Source organism: Macaca nemestrina, chromosome 14 (genome assembly GCF_043159975.1).
Source record: "Macaca nemestrina isolate mMacNem1 chromosome 14, mMacNem.hap1, whole genome shotgun sequence".
Lineage (NCBI taxonomy): Eukaryota > Metazoa > Chordata > Mammalia > Primates > Cercopithecidae > Macaca > Macaca nemestrina.
In genome coordinates, this window is record NC_092138.1 from 87,402,661 (window position 1) to 87,422,434 (window position 19,774).

At 41.7% G+C, this 19,774-nt stretch overlaps 2 protein-coding genes across 25 annotated transcripts in view; one reads left to right on the forward strand and one right to left on the reverse strand.

Moving 5' to 3' along the window:
- The window catches only part of LOC105487111 (astrotactin 2), a 995,255-nt gene that overhangs the window by 254,625 nt on the left and 720,856 nt on the right, over nucleotides 1–19,774 (reverse strand). Inside the window, exon 1 of one of the 13 annotated variants that reach the window (XM_071078818.1) lies at nucleotides 5,430–5,628. The exons of the other annotated variants lie outside the window; for them this stretch is intronic. The gene's annotated coding sequence lies outside the window, so the exon portion shown is untranslated. Of the gene's footprint in view, nucleotides 1–5,429; nucleotides 5,629–19,774 lie in introns of those variants that run through there. 13 annotated transcript variants of the gene reach the window in all.
- On the forward strand, nucleotides 5,669–18,790 carry LOC105487109 (tripartite motif containing 32). Of its 12 annotated transcripts, none has more exons than XM_011750409.3 (3): nucleotides 5,669–5,745; nucleotides 15,420–15,480; nucleotides 15,702–18,790. In XM_011750409.3, exon 3 carries the CDS (start codon nucleotides 15,783–15,785, stop codon nucleotides 17,742–17,744), a length of 1,962 nt encoding a protein of 653 aa, XP_011748711.1. In that variant the 5' UTR covers nucleotides 5,669–5,745; nucleotides 15,420–15,480; nucleotides 15,702–15,782; the 3' UTR covers nucleotides 17,745–18,790. The 12 variants fall into 12 exon arrangements, with proteins under 12 accessions (XP_011748711.1, XP_011748708.1, XP_011748712.1 ...); XM_011750412.3 differs by having other exon boundaries at nucleotides 5,693–5,745; nucleotides 15,705–18,790; XM_024794580.2 differs by having other exon boundaries at nucleotides 5,731–5,745; nucleotides 15,074–15,480.

A 19,774-nucleotide genomic window follows, 5' to 3' on the forward strand; every position in this document is an offset into this window, starting at 1 on the left:
ATGAAGAGCCATGCCCACCAGCTATGATAAAAAGAGTCAGACCTTATTGTCACTTCTGTCTGATGTCCTAGGCTCCACCCCAGTACATAATTAAAATCACTTACTTATCAGGTTTTTCACTAAAAATAAAAGTTGCTAAGGGTTAACATTGTAACATGTTATTGAGACCACTGGAGAAACAGTTTTACATACAAGGTGTGTAGGGAATGTGTTTTTGGTAAAAGATCATAAGAAGGTTTGGAGATATGGCTTTTGTTAAAAGGAATGTAATTTTGTCTAGTTTAGAGGGTTTTAAAGATTGCCTTAAACTAAAAGTGTAACAGAACAAAACTGAAGGTTTAAGCAAAGTGAAAAGGGCTTTAAAGGGTTGATCTTGTAAAAAAACATTCTGTGGGTATAAACAACTTGGCTAAGATTTGAAAGAAATTATTGAGCATTTTTCCATAGGTTAAAACATTAAAATCATACTGATGTGGGGCCAGAATCTGGGCCCATATGTCCAAATAACAAGGTTTTCTTAGAAAATTGATCTGTTTGATAGAAAATTGTAAAGGGTTCGAAACAGTTTACGAAAATCTTACCTTATGATCAAACTAATTAAAACTGGATATAAAATTTTACTTAAAAAACTGGTTTTAACATTAAAGATGCACTAATGGAAACATGAAATCTGGTTTTCTCTTTTGAAGATGATTTTTATGTAATGTTAAAAGATAAGGAAAGGGTTTTGTTTTACCCTCTGGGTAAATGGCAGGGATATAAAGGGAAGACAGAAAACAGACAAATTCAGTCAGCCTCATGCTATCTTTATTGGGTCTTATTTGGAAAGTTAAGTCTCCTCTATCAGAGTAAAGGTTTTTCTTCTTTTAATAAAAATTTTTGAAGTTATCATTTTGGCCAAATGAATTAGTTATGGTTATCATTTTGGCCAAATGGATGACTTATGGTGACCTGGGATTCTATTTTATAATATTCAGTGTTTTAAACCTTTGCTATTTGAGAAACTTTCCAAAATTGAATTATAAATTACGTCTCTTTCTAACCTAATCTTTTAGATATTAAATCCTCTGAAGTCCTAAAATGACATTTGGCTTATTTCATATGAAACTCATACAAGAAGCACTGGTAAATATGAAATGATGTTTGGCTTTCTTTGGAACATTTGCATAAATGTGTTATTGGCGTGTGTTCCAAAATTATGTAAAACTTCTATAATTCTAATATGACTTAGTATATGTTATCAGTAATAATTATAATTATTATGTTAAATGACTGTGTGCTGCAGAGGTAACAAATTCCCTTGTCAATTGTGTCTTCAAGTGTGGCTGTCCTAAAATGTTTTTGTCATCCATATACTATTATTGTCTCATTTTGGTCCTCTTTAACAGATGGTTTTATAATCAGCTATAAAATTTAACAGGCACTCTTAAATGCAGGTTTCTGATTAAAAACTCTGGAGACTGTGACATTAGAATCAAGGAAAAACTTTCAAATTGAAGGGTGAATAGTGTTTGGTTTTCTTTGGACTGTATTTGTATAAATATGTTACTAGTATGTGTTCCAAAAAATATGGGAAACTTCTATAATTCTGATATGATTTAGAGTACATTATTAATAATTATAACTGTTAAATAAAATTATTGTATGCCACAGAAGTAACCAAGATTCCTAGTCAATTGTAGCCTTAATAGTGGCTATAGACTTTTGTCATCCACAGACATTTTGTCTTCCTTTTGTCCTTTTCAAAAGGCAGTTTATAATCAGATATAGCACTCTAAGTGCAGGTCTCAGATAACTTTAAAAATCATTTTATTGGAATAGAGGAAAAAATGAAACTTCTAGGATTCTTATAGATAGCTGATGTGTTAAACATTGGTAATCTTTTCATTTTCACTCAAGATAGCATATTTCTTTAGAGTTATTTGCAACTTTTAACAAGTGAGTAAAAAATACTTCTGTGAAGAAATTTTAAAGCATATTTGTTTCTCTCTACCTGATTTCTCCTAATATGGAAACTATTTGTAAGTATTCTGAATTTATGGCAGTACAGTTAATTGCGTAAGTGTAATAAGAATCTGTTTTCTCTTGTAACAGGACACAATTGGAGAAATTGGTTATTTTACCAAGGCTTTCACTGGAATGGCATGCTTCCTTCAAAGAATCAAAGTTAATGTATAGAGCCAATTAAAGCCCCTTGCGGAATCTAACCTCATACCTTGTCTATGCAGTCCCCGCACAAGGTTCCTGACCTGTGAGCTACCTTGGGACCTTGAGAAGAGAGGAATTTACCCAACTCATAGGTATTTGAGGGTACAAACCCATGGATGAGCTTGGCTTTTAAAAACTCTTATCTGAGATTCCTCATGGAACAGATTCCATCAAAGCCAATTTAAACAAAGAAGACCCTAAGAGAAAAATAATTATTCTTGCTGTACTTTATGCAAATAATCAGGCCAAGTATAGTAAGACTAAAGTATATTTCTGTAAACAAATCAGTTCTATCATGATTTGTTTTTAATAAAAATGGGGTCTGGAGGGAGAAAAATTATGCTTCACAAGGAAACCTATTATTAGCGGTTGTTAGCTGTCCTTGAGTTTTTTGTACAATTCTGACTAAATCCTAAATTATTTGTGGGTTAGAAGTCCCCAAACTAATGCTTTCAAATCTTTGCTTTTAAATTTGAGAATTGTACTCCTCATCCTAGGACTCGTTATTTACCTTATAGTAGGCTGTTCACCTAAATACTGTACTGAAACTATAGATGAAAGCACTAATGATTTTGCCATGCAAGCCTTGGAAGCCCAGCCAGACCTGCATGAGCCGGTCAGATACTTGCAAAGTGGTCCCACTCTTCTCACCTTGGGGTTCACTCCCATTCCCACTATGTCCCCTGTCAGCAAGAAGAAGCCAGAGCAATCAACAGCCTTTTCCCATCTTCATACCCTACACTTTAAGATTAAGGTGTTACAAAACCCAAAGTGAGGGACTGAAACTGCCTTTGCAACATTATGATTGAGACAGTAAAAGAGATCTAACTTAACTGACTCCATCTTGCTTCTAACCTCCAAGTTGTCCTTATTCATTCCTGGGCATAGGCTAAACTAACTTTGGGAGAAATTTAGTTTGCAGTTTATAGTTTAAACAAAGATGGTGACAACCCTATACTCAACCAGACCTCCTACAACCCAGACCTCCTTCTTGCCTGAGGACTAGATTGCCATTGTAGGACTAACATTAGCCACAAGATTAGAAATTGTGGTTTAGGAGTTGCAGCTGGAGGTTACAAGATGCTGACCCTCCCTAAACTGCTTCTAAGATCAGTGCTTGAGATATTTTGCAGACCCTGCACTTGATGGATCAGCTGGCACCACCCAGGTCAATAAACTCACTCATCTGATCTTGTGGCCCCCCACTCAGGAACTGACTTACTGCAAGGAGGCAGCTTCGAATCTTAGAGCTTCGACTCCCTATGATTTCATCCCTGACCAATCAGCACTCCTGGCTCACTGGTTTCCCCTGACCCACTAAGTTATCCTTAAAAATTCTGTTCCCCAAATGCTCAGGGAGACTGACTTGAGTAATCATAAAACTCTGGTCTCCCGCACAGCTGACTCTGCATGAATTAGCACTCCTGGCTCACTGGTTTCCCCTGACCCACTAAGTTATCCTTAAAAATTCTGTTCCCCAAATGCTCAGGGAGACTGACTTGAGTAATCATAAAACTCCGGTCTCCCGCACAGCTGACTCTGCATGAATTACTCTTTCTCTATTGCAATTCCCCTGTCTTGATGAATCAGCTCTGTCTAGGCAGCAGTCAAAGTAAACTCCTTGGGTGGTTCCACTGATACAGGTGATTCAAGTGTTAAATAAAAATCTGTTACTTTAAAATGCTGAATAAAGAGTGTTTAAAGCACTCCACAAACATTATTTTTTAAATGCCTCTGTGTAAGAGAAAGTCTAATATTGTGCCAGGATATGTCAAGCTATAAGATAAAAATGAGTGCATTTCCTAGAATGCTTATTCTACTCTAAGAGTTTGTGGGAGGTATAATAATTCATTTAACTGGTAAGTAAATTAAACATTAAAGAAGAGTCAAACACTTATTTTTTTTTTAAAGGGAGAAGAGAGTTTTTTTTTCTTTTCAAAACACTTGCTTGAGTTAGATCCCCAGGAGTATTTTTAATACTCCTGTGTAATTAGGGAAACATCATTATGTCTGTATTGATAAATATACATACATATATAAGATGTATATGTGTAAGACTATGAACAGTCCTAAATTTATACTTTGGGCTGATAACTCTGGTTTTCAGGAAAAAAAAATAAAAAAAAAAAAACAAGTGCAAAGTCTCCCTAACTAGTCTAAGTGAGAAATCATTTGGCACCACCTCTCCCTTATCCCCTACCTGCTAATTGCAATTTTTCAAATATAGTTATCATTAAGTACAAACTACCATAATCTTGGTTTATCTTCTTGGCAAACTTCACTTAGAAATTTAGAAAATGGGGAGAAAGAGTAAACAAGGTTAAGAGTGGGTTCTCAGATAGAATTGGGTACAAATCTGGGCTCCAATACTTAGGCACAGGTGGCCTTGTTGTGTAACTGCCTAGGTTACACAACAGGTGTAGGTTAACCATCAGCTGCCTTATCTCATGAGGTCCTTATGAGGATTTAGTGAGCTATGCACCTGAAGTCCTTAGCTGTAGCCAGACAGCAAGTGTTCAAAGATGTTAGTCATTGTTTTTGGTTACTGTTTTATCATTGTGCAGGGTCACATAGCTAAGGGGAATTTCAAATCCAAGACCATCCTACTTCAAACTCCTTTGTGCTCCTAAGCTGTACAGTATAATCACCTTGGAGAATAGGTGATTGGCCCCAAACTACTTCGGGGAGTGCAGGTCGTGGCTAGTCAGTCCTGTATCAGACCTCGTCCTTGCCAGATGCCTAGTGCCCTAGATTCCCTCAAATCTCAGGCCAGGTCACCTCCCAACTGGTAAGACTCCTCCACCTTCACCTCTGACTCCCCAAAACTACACTTGGTTTGGATTCCCGGGTACCTTCAGCCTGCAGGGACAGGGGCTGCAGCGTGTACTCCCCATGTCTGCCTCTGCTGTCGGCCTCCCAGCTGAGTAGGCAAAACGTTCCTTTACAGAGCAATGTGTTCATGGATAAACTTGTCTCTAGTGCAGCGCTCTATCAGAGCACAGGACATGGGGCCAAAGCACTGCCCTTCCTAGGGAGTCCCGGTTCTCGACCTCCCCAGAATGGAAGTTTGATTCTTCCGTTGGCCCATTTCTCAGATGGAAAAACAGATTCAGCAAGGTGCCAACGCTTTGTTGAGGACTACCCTGGAGGCTACAGTTTTGTGAAAGGGTAGACATTTGGACTGGAGTCAGATACGCATTCTGGCTTATCTCCTGACTTACTGAGTGAACTTGAGCAGGTCCCTTTCGCCCATGGGTCTCGGTTTCTTCATCTGCACAAAGGCGACGGAACACTGGATTACGTGTCGCTAAGGCCCCGGGTTCTCAGGGGAAAGCTCACCCCTGCAGGGCCGCCTGGCCCCGCGCGCTGGGGCCCGCTGCACTACAAGCCCCAGCATGCCTCGGGAGGCGGGGCTCAGTGACGGACAGGGAGCTCTGCGAATTGGCGCCCGGCAAAGGGCGCTCAACGGCGCGTGCGCAGAGGACGGCGGGCGGGTGGGCTGGCGGCGGTGGACTCGTCGGAGCTGCGGGCGGTCAGGTAGGGGGCGGGAAGGAGGGCTGGGGACTAGGGACCGCGGCCGAAGTCGTGGGCCGTGGCTCAGCGGCCGGTCGGGGGAACGTGCCGGCGTGCAGCGGCCGCGCCCGAATGGCAGGGTCTGGGGACCGGATCTGAGGGGCAGGACTAGGGTGGGGGTGGGGCTGCCAGGGGCAGGCTCGGGAGGGATTCGTGGGGCTGAGGAGATCCGAGGAGATGGAGCTGGGGGAGGGGAGCGAGGGGCTCTGAAGAGATATGCGGTGGCAGCATCTCGGGAGGTATGAGGTAATGTGGGGGCCCTGAGGAGGAACGGGGTGCAGCATGTGGGAGATGGGAGGGAATCAGGGCCCTGGAGGGACCTGGGTGCAGAATTTCAGAAATATGAAGGAACTGGGGGGCCCCGATGAGATTTGAGGGAATCTGGGGGCGCTAGGCATCTGGCAAGGATAGGGTGTAAGATGATAGGAGCAAGGTCTAGGGCGATTCTAAGTGCTATTGAGAAAGGGCTTTCGGAGTGGGCTGAGGGTGAGATAGAGGGGGTGGGGTGAGTTCTTGGGGGACTCTTGTTAGCAGGAAGAAGGGAGCTGGCTGAGTTGTGAAGGCAGCACGTGACATTCAGTGCATAAGAGGAAGGAGCAGGGTTTGAGGGCGGCACAGTGCCTGATGGAATGCAGGAGATGGGGGTTCAGATTGAGGGAGAGCAGAAATCTGAGGTGAGGAATTAGGGCGTTGAACTGAGGTGCGGAGCTGAGTGCGGCAAAGATTTGGAAATAGGGATTAAAGGATCTGTGTCCGAGGGATTTGAGGCATATGAGTGAGGAATTGATGAGGGTTGCGTTATACAGCCCCAAAGATTGGAATTTGGTATTGTAAGAGGGTTGAGGACAGGGTTTGGAGAGGATTGAATCGTGGGGTGGAGATGTCCTAACTGGGCTATAGAATCAAAGGACACTGAGTAGATATGTGGATTGGTGTCTTGGGCTGCTAAAGAGATTTTCCTTAAATCGCTGCATGGGAGACGGGGGGAGTTTAGGGGACCCAAGGACCTAAAAGTAATGTATGAAACTCTAGATGAGTATATGAAGATGAGCAGAGTTCAGGTGTTCAGGAACAAAGTGATAAATCTTCAGTTCAGATATCCTGAAGGAGTGTGGTAATCCCTGTGAAGGGTAGAATCTTCTTCATTTATTAAACAAAGATCCGTTATCATAAGGCAGGTATGGTATTGCCACTAACTACACTCTGACCACCGCCTTCTCCCTCCCCCTCCCCCGGTCCACTGAAAGTGGTAGGCTTTGGGGAAGAAGAAATGGAACTATTCAAGGTCATCTGCCTAAGCCCTTTTTCCTTGTACTCCCAAGCTACCATAGCAGATAGAATGTGAGACCTCCAAGGGAATGAGTGGAATAATTTATCCTATATAAGATCCATTGCAGCTTGAAGGGGCAGTGGCTCTGTGAGTGAGATGTTTGGGCTCGGAGAGGGACAAAAAAAACAAAAAAATCAAACAACAACAAAAAAAGGGAACCCTTATGTATTGAGCATTTAGTCCTGTGCTAGACTGTAAAGCAGTGGTTCTTAATCAGGGGTGGCTTTGTCTCCTAGGAGACATTAGGCAATGTCTGGAGATGTTTTTTGGTTGTCACACTTAGGGTGGGGGATACTACTGGCCTCAAGTGGGTAGATTAAACATTAAATATAATGTTTTATGTTAATGTTAAACATTTGACAATGCATGGGATAAGCCCCTCCCCCCCAGTAAGGAATTATCCTGCCTAAAATGTCAGTAATGCCAAAGTTGAGGCACTCTGCCCTAGAATCAGATACCCTGGGTTCAAGTCCTAGCTCTATCTCTTCCTGACTTTGTGGCCTTGAATGAGTTACTTACCATCCAGTGCCTTGGCTGTTCATCTGTAAAATGGGGTTATGATAACAGGACCTATGTCACAGAATTGTTGTGAGGATTTAGTGAAGTAAATTAGCATGCCTAGGATCTGGCACATAGTAAGTTCTCAAAGTCTAGTAATTTTTAGTCTTGTATCTACTTCTTTACTCAGTTTTCATGACAGTCCTTCTAAGGACTGTATTCAGTTTTACACATGAGGAAACTAAGGCTTAGGAAGTGACTTGCCTAAGTTTTCATAGCTAGGAATGACACAGTTAAGCTCATACCCAGATCTCTGTAACTCTGTATTTTCCCACTTTCCTTGCTAGGACCCGCTTAGTCTTATTTTCTCAGCCCATTCCCCTCTAATGAAAACGAGGATTGCCCAGTGAGTATCACTGACTATCAGATTGAACTCTAAAGTTGGGGGATAAATCTCTCTGACTAGATTGGGAGGAGCCCTGGACTTTGTTCTTGGTTTGTTCTTAGACCAAGACCAGGGGCTAGATAAGGAGAGGAGCTTGAAGTTATCAGGCAGGATGAGGTGCAGCGGACTATGGGGTGAGGTATGGAGGCCGTTGGCTTGAAAAAAAACCTCACAGCAGGGACTGAGGCTGAAGGCACAGCAGGGACTGAGGCTGAAGGCAGTCATACTTTGAAGGAGAGTAACTACTGTTGTGTATGGTTTCTTTTGGACTGCTTTTCCCTGGAACAGAATAGTAGCATTGGCTCTATCATTTCCAGGACTAGCTACAGCATTGCTGAAGCCAGTTCAGAAACAAAACTTGACTGTATCTGACAGCAAGACTTAGCTGGAATATCCATGCACATCCCTAAAAGAAAATATGTCATGGGAATTCAATCAGTCCTGTCTAAACTCCTTACTCTTTCTAATTTCCCATGTTACCTTGGACAAGCACTTGTCCTGTCAGCTTCAATCTATTAAAAATGCAAATGATTATCATTTGTTGAGTGCTTATTATGTGCGTTATCTTAGTGAATTCAGTCATCCTGCTAACAGTCTGGGTTTTATTCTTTGTTTATAGATGAGAAAAATAACAGGTTAAGTGACTTACCCGGGGCTACAGAACAAGTGGCTAGGTTGGGATACAAACCCAGTTGTGTCTTACACCTATGTTACATTATAGTAGTTTTATTAGAAGGCTTTTCCAACCCTTCAGAGCCCCTATGTTTATGTCTGGAGAGTAGTTGGAAGCCAAAAGTTTATAAGGCCCTTAAAGTAGATCATTGTCTGTGCACACTGATGTGGAACCTTTGTGACATTCCCTCCATCTTGTCTTTCTGGTAAAACAATCAAATTTAAAAATAATTTCTAGGTGCCCTTACCAACTCTCAGCCAGACTTTATCTAAAGCTAGGGAACTATGAAACATCCTTTAAGTTAGTAATTTTATGACTGGGAGTTGACACTGGGATTTGAATCCTTGCTCTATTACTTACTGGTTTTGAGACCTTGGACAGGCTACTTTTCTCTGAGCATTGGTTTCCTTATTTTTGAAGAGGAATGACACATACTTTACATGGTTATTATGAGACTATGAGAACATATAAAAAAATGCCTGACAATAAAGAGTAGTTGCTTTAAGAGTGTTAGCAATTATTAAAGGAAGGCAGTGCTGGAAGGGAACTAAGTGTTGCTTTGTCAGATTTATTTATTTAGACAGGGTCTTGCTGTGTCACCTAGGCTGGAGTGCAGTGGTACAGTCACAGCGCAATGCAGCCTCAACCTCCTAGGCTCAAGTGATCCTCCCATCTCAGCCTCCCAAGTACCTGGGACCACAGGTGCATGCCACCACACCTGATTTTTTATTTTTTTTTAATTTGTTGTAGAGATGGGGTTTCACTATGTTGCCCAGGCTCTTTGCCAGATTTTGATAACCCTAAGTAGTCTCTGCCAGTATCCCCAAAATTCTCATCCCATTTTGTATATTTCCTGGAATCTCCTTGATCCTTTAATCATAATCTCATGATTAAATGAACAGATGTTATATGCAGGGAAAGGAATTGAAAGAGCGAGGGTTGAGGTGAGTTGGAGGTCTCTGAGAAAGGGCTATTGATTTTTCCTTTGTCTTGTATTCCTTGAGTCATATTGGCAGCGTAGATACTACTCAGATGTTTGTGAAAGATGCAAGGGAATCTCTCTAGGTCCTGCAGTTTTAGAGGAAGACAGAGACAACAGGCAAGCATGTTTTCCAGGAAACCCTGTTATCATTTAGCCTGCCCTTGACATAGTTTAGCTCAAGTTTTCTTTTTCTACAAACATACTTCCTTCTGGATTGTTTTGTTTGCCCCAGACTGGTACAACTTCAGGAGCATGGCTGTGTTTCCCTATAAGCCTCTACTTGTTGAGTTTATCTTAGTTGTCTGCAGGTGCCTTAAATGCCCTTAGTAATCTAAACTTCATCAGAATCCTCTCCCACACACAGGAGTGGATGTCAGGTGGTGGCCTCACTGACTTCTTTAAAATCAGTCCTGTTAATGAGTGGCCTTTGGTGGCACAGGGATAGTTTTGCACTTGATTAGCATTCTGTTAGAATGCATGAGGAATAAAGTTTAGAAAGCTGACATAAAAGGAAATGAGATAAACCGTGCAAAAAAACCGGTCAAACCAGGGGAGCATGTCAATAGTAGGATGGACTTTTATGTCTTGTGAAAGGAAATGCAATATTTTACATGTTGTCTAGTTTTTAGGGGAAAGCACTGTTTATGTCTGTTTTTGCTCAAAATTGTATCACCAGTACCGTTCACAGGGCCAGACACATAGTAGGTGCTTAGTAAAGATTTGTTTTGTTAATTGCTTAAAGTTCTCCAGTTTTGCTTGTGGCCTAAACCACCAAAGGCTGATATAGGTATAGGAAATAGAGACATCTAGAGAACTACCCCATGGTGGCGATTCAAGCATTAGATGAAGATTTGAAACCTTAGATCATCTGTAATCTTTAGATTCTGGGATCAGGTAAAACAATTTCTAGGAGGGCTCAGAATTTTTATTGTTTAAGTGTATGTATCTGAGGCCTTGAGTACAGTCTGCTGAAAAGTGCCTATTCATTTCTTCTAATCGGTTGGGTAGTGGCAGCAGCAACTGCTGCTGCCACTACTACTGCTAATAATAATAAAAACTATTATTTATTTATAGTTAATTGCATGCCTGGCTTGGTGTACTGTACTTAGTGCTTTTCAGACGTAACCTCATTTAATCTTTACAATAACCTTGTGAGGAAGAGACTATTTTAAAGCCTCTTTTCATAGATACACTGAGAACTATAGAAGTATTAATAACTTGCCCATGTCTTCACAATAAGTGGTAGAGCTTGAATTCAAATCCAGGAAAGCCTGATCCCTCAGGCCTACTTCCTTAATCTATATAATACTGCCCACTCCTTGTTCGTGTCTTTTAGTCCTAGTTCTGTTGTGTGATTTGTGGTCTTAATATCCCCCTCCTGGTCTTAGTTTTCTCATCTATTTTACAACTTGAGATTACTACCTTTTCTTCCCCTTTTGCCCAGGCTGAAGTACAGCAGCAGCATCACAGCTCACTGCAACCTCCACCTGCTGGTCTCAAGTGAGGAGATTGCTGCAAATTCTAGCATTTCATACTTAGTCTGTGCTTGAAGGAGCTACAGCAGCTCATTTTCTGGGCAATAGAAGTTGTAAATTCATTTACCCATCAGTTTTTAGCCTGGATGTCTAGCATACTCAATTAAAACTCTTCAAAACTGACAAGCCCTTTTATTAATCTTTATGTGCCTTTGTATGCCATGAAAGGAAAGTTTCTTCATGCTTTCACAATGTAGTTTGTAAACTGAATGTGTTATTAATACTCGTACAGTTATTGTTAATGCTGTTTCTGGTTATTATTTATTTAGCATCCTTTTATTGTACACCTACAGGTATCAGGCTAAGTACTTTATATGCATAAAATCCATAGTCATTACAGTACTCTTTTTATAAACTAAAAAAACAGGTTTAGACAGGTTGAATAAATTGCCTTCTTCCCCACAACTTGTGACAGTGCTAAGATATGATCTCAGTTCTATATAACTTCAAGGTTCATTTTTTTGGTTTGTTTGCTTTTTCTACTACCTTGGTTACTCATTTCATGGAATGGGGAAAACCCAGTGGTGCTAGAAGAGGCTAGATTAATATGGAATATGATTATGTAATTTTTCTGAGTCTTAGGGCAGCCAGAGTAGACACAGCTTAAGGGATAGATTCTCATTGGGAGCTGAAGAGATGTGCTAGTACAGTATGGTACGGTATGTACAGTATTAATCATTAGGTCAAGGGTTGTGAGAAGATGGTAAGCTGATGTTAGATGAGGTGGGAGGTCAAGAATTAATGGGACAAAGTGCACAACAGGAAACAGACCTTCAAGGGATCATGAAGGGAGCCAAGATGATACATAGCATGTTGGATACTCACTCTGATTGGTTGCAGAGTTGATAGCTGGCAGAAAATGGGCAGCTTACTTAAAGATTTGGAATGATAAGACAATTCCTTTTATTTGTGTAGCCTTTTGGGGAAACCGAAGTCTAACTGACCTTCTATCTGAGTCATTCTCGGTATTAACAGTAATGACCAGATGTGCCCTTCTGGAGGAGACAGGCTGTATCTGCCTGTCTCTTAGCTCCATTTCAGGCTAGGATCCTTCACAAAGCCATGTTTTCAAGTCATGGAAATGGGAAAAGTGGTTCTGGCTTTTTCCAGGTTTGAGGCTATATCCGTGCCCTATGCTTTCGTGAAGGGAACACAGGTTTTCCTGGCAAAGCATGGCAGCTTTGGGGCAGGAATTGTTGACATCCTCAGAGAGCTTGGTGAAGCTGTAGTCAGCTGAGATAATTTGGGGATGTGGGCATCGTAAATTCGTTTTTTTTAACCTTATGTCTTAGAGAGGTAGGAAGCTTTTCAATAGGAGAAATATGATATTCCAGAAAGCTAGGGAAATAATTTGCTGCCATTTTTACAAGTTGGCAGCCTTGTCTAATAAACTGATCTGCATTGCCAGCTCTGGGAAGAACACAGATGTCCCTGTGCATTGTAAGGTAATGTTCTAGATTCAAACTCCAAATGTTGTCCTCAGTCTGTTGTCCCAGACAATAGAAGAGAGAACTGTAGCTATTGATTTAGAATTTAGAAGGGTTGCATGGATCCTGAATTGTAATTTCTATCACTCTGTCTATACTATTGCCCCTAGACACTTGGCATTTAAGAATTTACCATTCATAGTTTCAGATATCCACATCAGACCTCATATGCTTATGATATGTGGTAAATACTGTTTTGCTGAGGTATGGATTTGAGTCAGAAGGGATTGCAAGCTTGCTCTGTGAGAGTAGGTCACTCAGCTAATAAATCAATCTATCCCACTCTATAGCAGCAGAATCTCATAACTAGATTAGTGTTCATTCTCTGTTATGGAGAAAATGCATATGCCATAAGGCAGCATTCCCCAGAGTATGGTCAAGAGAACATGAGTTAATCATTGTTATGTGACAGTAAAAAATAGCTTGAAATAATGTTAGGTTAAATAAAGTAAAAATATCTGTACTGCAAGGTTCTACCATGTTTGAACTGCCTGACCTTGAGCAAGTTTTTCTGAGTATTCGTTTCCTCATCTGTAAATAGGATAATAAAAATATTACCTACTTCATAATGTCATCATGAAGATTAAAAGAGGTTAAGCATATAAAGTATCTGTCACAGTAACTAGCACATAGTAGGCACTAGATGCATAGTTTCCCTTGTAGTACAAAGGAAGTGGGATATCAGGGAGGAAGAATTGACTTTAGATAATTGTGCATGTCTTCTGCTATATATTTGTCAGATTGCATTCCAAAGCTAATATAATAGAAACTTATGGTAATATATATCTCTACATTAACTCCCGTTCTTCTCTATGCCTGGAGAAAGAGTTGATGTCATGTGCAAAGTGTTCTTGAGCTAAATGCATTGTCCTTAAAATCCAACGAACTTGCCCTCCACTTCCTCCTTCTCCTTAGTGGTTGACCATCTGCAGATCACAAGACTGCACAGGTACAGCTGTAGGATTTGCATTTATGAAATGCTGACTTTATCATGTGCCTCAACTTGCTAGACCTATTCGTTCTGGTTTGGGGTATAAGTTGACAGTAACCTAAGGCTACAGAGCACTGAGATCTCTCTGGGTCAACTTCATAAGCATATGTATATCAAGAGGGTTGGAGTGTTCATGGTTTGTACTGGATGAAGCAGAGGGTACTGTAAGCCAGAAATAAACTATCTTGATAAGGCACTGCTATTTTTTAAATCATCTAGGCTTGAGTCTTTGGCTATCTCAGCTGTTCATCACTCCCCCACTATAATCCACTCACCTTTCAAATCTTACTGATTATACTTCTGGATATTGCTCAAATGAATCTTTTCATTTCCACCACCTGCTCCCTAGTTCAGACTCCCCATTACCCCTGTCTTCCCTGATTTGTTTCCCCACTGCATTCCTGCTTTGATCATATCAGCTTCCTGCTTCGAAACATTTATCGCCTCACCATGCCTTTGAAAATGAAGCTCAAAAATCTCATTTTGGCTCTTAAGACCTTTTATAATTATTCCCCCAATTTACCTTTCCAAGCCTGTTACTCTATTCCCCATATATACTCCCACTGTTTTAATCTAAGGATAATAAAAAAGAGAACTAAAATTCATTTAAGGCTTTTTTTGTGCAGAGCCAAATCTTAGCATTTTATATACTCTATAGATTATTTAATTCTTACATTAACTCTGTAAAGACAGTATTATTTCCATTTTAAAGATGGAGAAAATAAAATGCATAGATTTTAAATATTCTCTGTTTTCTTCCTAATACATGAAACTTCTTGTCCTTTCCTTTGCCTTTTAAACTTTGTTAAGGTTGTGCCTTTTGCCGCCTCCTTTCTTCCCTCTCCGTGTGTTTATGCTTCTTTCCAGGCCAATATAAAATGTCATCTTCCTTTTGAAAATTCTGTGTCCCTTCAAATTAGAATGACTCCTCAACCCCCATCAAACTTAGTTTTTATTTCATTTATAGTACTACTTTCTGCCTTCATTATTATTTGCCTACATGTCTTGTCTTTTATAAAGTTTGAATATCTGAAGAGCAGGATCTGTATCCTGAAGACCTCTTGTATCTAGTACAGAACAAGATACCTAAACTTAGATGGGTGGATAGATGAGTAGGTAGGAGGATAGATGCATGGAAAATGTGTATTTTCTGATCTAATGTTTTGCAGATTACCTAAAGCTAATCATCACAATTTTCTAAGTCTGTGGATGATTCCTAGGGCCCCAAACATGACACAGTAAACTCTATGACATGATGGAAAAAAAAAAAAACAGCCTCCACACTTTTGCTTACATGGTTTTCTTTGCTTAAAGTACCTTTATCCCTCAGTCCTTCATTTCTTTATCTTAGGAGTGAAACTGCTTTTGGGAAGCCTTCCCCAAGTCTGTTAGGTGGAATCTATCATTCCATCCACTGTACTCCAGCAGAACATTATGTGGACCTGCATGTCACACTTACTCCTTTTACTGTGCGTAATTCTCCTGTGCTTTTCTGTTAGTGTAAATTGTAAGTTGTAAAACTCACCAAATATGAAAGTAATCATTAGCATTTATTAAAGTATACTACTTCCCTGGTGCTATATACTAAGCACATCATATTTATCTTGTTATTTAGCCCTTACAATAACCATTATTCTACAATAATAGATTGTTCTACAATAATAGAATAAGGTAGACACCATTTTTCTATTTTACAGATGAGTGATGGGGAAAGAGCTTTTGGAAGTTTGAGTTACTTCCTTATGGTCATGTAACTAAGTAAGTGTCTGAGATTCCAGAATCTGAATTATTACCCTCTATGCAGTGTTTTGTCTTGTTTGTTTCCCTGTCACCCTCACATGACACATAATAGACCTCAATAAAATGGTTAAGTAAGTGAATGACTGAACGACTGATCATAGCTATTCTCTAAATGTTTCTTGAGTGAATTGATTTATATAATCAGAGGAAAATGAATAATGGTTTCTTTTTCTCTTTAGCAGGAATTTTACCCTCTAGGGCATGAATACTGTGCTGTTCAGTTCTGAGCTGTGCTAGCAGTACCCTTCAAAGGAATAGCAATGGCTGCAGCAGCAGCTTCTCATCTGAACCTGGATGCCCTCCGGGAAGTGCTAGAATGCCCCATCTGCATGGAGTCCTTCACAGAAGAGCAGCTGCGTCCCAAGCTCCTGCACTGTGGCCATACCATCTGCCGCCAGTGCCTGGAGAAGCTATTGGCCAGTAGCATCAATGGTGTCCGCTGTCCCTTTTGCAGCAAGATTACCCGCATAACCAGCTTGACCCAGCTGACAGACAATCTGACAGTGCTAAAGATCATTGATACAGCTGGGCTCAGCGAGGCTGTGGGGCTGCTCATGTGTCGGTCCTGTGGGCGGCGTCTGCCCCGGCAGTTCTGCCGGAGCTGTGGTTTGGTGTTATGTGAGCCCTGCCGGGAGGCAGACCATCAGCCTCCTGGCCACTGTACACTCCCTGTCAAAGAAGCCGCTGAGGAGCGGCGTCGGGACTTTGGAGAGAAGTTGACTCGTCTGCGGGAACTTATGGGGGAGCTGCAGCGGCGGAAGGTAGCCTTGGAAGGTGTCTCCAAGGACCTTCAGGCAAGGTATAAAGCAGTTCTCCAGGAGTATGGACACGAGGAACGCAGGGTCCAGGATGAGCTGGCTCGCTCTCGGAAATTCTTCACAGGCTCTTTGGCTGAAGTTGAGAAGTCCAATAGTCAAGTGGTAGAGGAGCAGAGTTACCTTCTTAACATTGCAGAGGTGCAGGCTGTGTCTCGCTGTGACTATTTCCTGGCCAAGATCAAGCAAGCAGATGTAGCACTACTGGAGGAGACAGCTGATGAGGAGGAGCCAGAGCTTACTGCCAGCTTACCTCGGGAGCTCACCCTGCAAGATGTGGAGCTCCTTAAGGTAGGTCATGTTGGCCCCCTCCAAATTGGGCAAGCTGTTAAGAAGCCCCGGACAGTTAACATGGAAGATTCCTGGGCCATGGAGGCGGCAGCCTCTGCTGCTTCTACCTCTGTTACATTTAGAGAGATGGACATGAGCCCGGAGGAAGTGGTTGCCAGCCCTAGGGCCTCACCTGCTAAACAGCGGGGTCCTGAGGCAGCCTCCAATATCCAGCAGTGCCTCTTTCTCAAGAAGATGGGGGCCAAAGGCAGCACTCCAGGAATGTTCAATCTACCAGTCAGTCTCTACGTGACCAGTCAAGGTGAAGTGCTAGTTGCTGACCGTGGTAACTATCGTATACAAGTCTTTACCCGCAAAGGCTTTTTGAAGGAAATCCGCCGCAGCCCCAGTGGCATTGATAGCTTTGTGCTAAGCTTTCTTGGGGCGGATCTACCCAACCTCACTCCTCTCTCAGTGGCAATGAACTGCCAGGGGCTGATTGGTGTGACTGACAGCTATGATAACTCCCTCAAGGTATATACCTTGGATGGCCACTGTGTGGCCTGTCACAGGAGCCAGCTGAGCAAACCATGGGGTATCACAGCCCTGCCATCTGGCCAGTTTGTAGTAACCGATGTGGAAGGTGGAAAGCTTTGGTGTTTCACAGTTGATCGAGGATCAGGGGTGGTCAAATACAGCTGCCTGTGCAGTGCTGTGCGGCCCAAATTTGTCACCTGTGATGCTGAGGGCACCGTCTACTTCACCCAGGGCTTAGGCCTCAATCTGGAGAATCGACAGAATGAGCACCACCTGGAAGGTGGCTTTTCCATTGGTTCTGTAGGTCCCGATGGGCAGCTGGGTCGCCAGATTAGCCACTTCTTCTCGGAGAATGAGGATTTCCGCTGCATTGCTGGCATGTGTGTGGATGCTCGTGGTGATCTCATTGTGGCTGACAGTAGTCGCAAGGAAATTCTCCATTTTCCTAAGGGTGGGGGCTATAGTGTCCTTATTCGAGAGGGACTTACTTGTCCGGTGGGCATAGCCCTCACTCCTAAGGGGCAGCTGCTGGTCTTGGACTGTTGGGATCATTGCATCAAGATCTACAGCTACCATCTGAGAAGATACTCCACCCCATAGGGGATGAGAAATATCATTTTCTTCTGCTCCCAAGCCAGCTTCCCTTCCCATAGTTCTTGGTTGTTAGTGGCACATATAGAATAGACTCGGCATATGTCCTGATTCCAGCTGGGTAGTTCTAGAACTTTAGAAGCTCCATCTTTTTATGTTTTTTATTTGTTATTTCCCCCTCCCCACTTCCCACCTAAATTTAGAGCTTTAAAAGATGCACTGCCCAAATAGGACACGCAATGGTGTTAGCTGAAGTTTGATTAGCAATTAGGCACTTCCAAGGCTTTAGTAGAGAGAGCCACTTTAGCCCTTTGTGCCATGTTTGAAATGTGCCCTTGTATTAAATCCTTGATTTTTTCCCGTTTGGCTCTGATGCCCTTGATCCATTGTTTCCTTCCTATTACAATGTGCTTCATCTGTGACACTTTCTCTTCAACTCTGATTGGATTCACTGTGCATGCTTCAGTGGGATATGCTCCACCTTTCAGTGACATTTCAGACATATTCCTGTAACATTATGTCTCAGTCTGATCGTCTTTACCAGTGTGAAAGCTCATTCATTTAGTGCTACCAAAGGGGATACACAGGCCCTTTAGGAAGCAGTACCTCTCGCCTGGAGGATCTGTGCCATCTTGGATTGAGAACTGCAGATGTGACAGAATGGATTGACCCTAGTTGGTTGGTATTGACGACTTCAGCCTGGAAATTGCTTGCCTTTTAAAGAAGCATAATATGGATTGGAATTATGCCAAAGCATAGGAAGCTAGGAATAAGCAAACAAATGCTGATATAGTCAGCAAACTTGGATAGTCTCTAGGGCTCATCGTTTTTCATACTACCTCTCTCTTCTGGCCTGTGTCTAAGGAATTGTACAGCATAGGCCAGGGCCAACAAAATGGAGAGGTGGACACATTTTCATGTTCATTACTAAAACAAACAGCAAAACTGTTGGTTTGTTATTCTGTATTTTCCTCAAGTGAGTACATACTATTTGGTTTCAGGATTTCTTTCCATTTCTCTATCAAGCATTAAATAATTGAGAACTGTTTCTTCATCACTGGTGTTCATGTCTTTTAATTAAATATGGAATTTTGGAGATGATAAGAGGGATAACCTGCGCTATGCCATTTTACTTCCTTATCTCACTGTGTTCTTTGAAAGTGTAGGTATCTATCCATGTCAAAATTCAGCCAAAAGCACTGTTATGTAAAGATAATAACACAAATCTTTCTCCCAAATACATATGTACAGAATCATCCCACAAGGTTTAGAGTCACCAATACCCTATTCTAAATTGAGCTTCTGTTATATGTTTTATGTTTATAATTACAGCTCACAAAAAGGAATTTAGTCTTGTTTTTGAGATCAGAAGTGGGTGAGAGAACCTGTGATGAGGTTTCTGAGGCTTCAGTGTTTACTAAGCAATTTATCTTACTCTAGGTGCAGGGCTGATGGCAAGCCAAAGAGCAACTCCCTTGCTTTCATGTAAACAAAATTTGCTAAACTGAGCTGCTCAAAATTGTTTTTATGGTGGTAGTGTTTCTTTGGCTTGTATCGTAATAGCTGCCAAAGGATAGGTAAAGAGGTCACTAAAATGATGTTGAACTAGTTTGTCTTGTTCTTTTCATCTGGAGAAAGCCCCATATTCTGATTATGAAATTGCCTCCAATTTTCAAAGATTGGGTAATTGAGAGGAAACTGATCCAATTAAAAGTGCATCACAAATGACTTCACTAGTTATTAGAGCCACTTTATCTGTGTGGGCACCCAGCAGCAGGAGATCTGTCTTTGCTGTCAGTGGGGGACTTGCTGAGGTAATAACAGTGGCTCGGGCCTTTGGCACACCGTTTGCAGTGGAGGAATAAATATAATATTGTGGGCTGGCTGGAGGTAAATGAGGCCAGGAATCCTCCAGCTGCCCGTGCTTTTGAAAGAGGTGCTATCACTGACATTCAACATTTAGATCTCTACCCATCTAAACCAGTCATGCCTTTTCCCTCAAGTAAATCAGGTATCTGTTAGCTCAAAATGGAAGTGTG

Excerpts from the sequence above, each read along its gene's own strand:
- LOC105487109 (XM_011750409.3), top strand. The coding sequence starts at position 15,783 with ATGGCTGCAGCAGCAGCTTCTCATCTGAACCTGGATGCCCTCCGGGAA.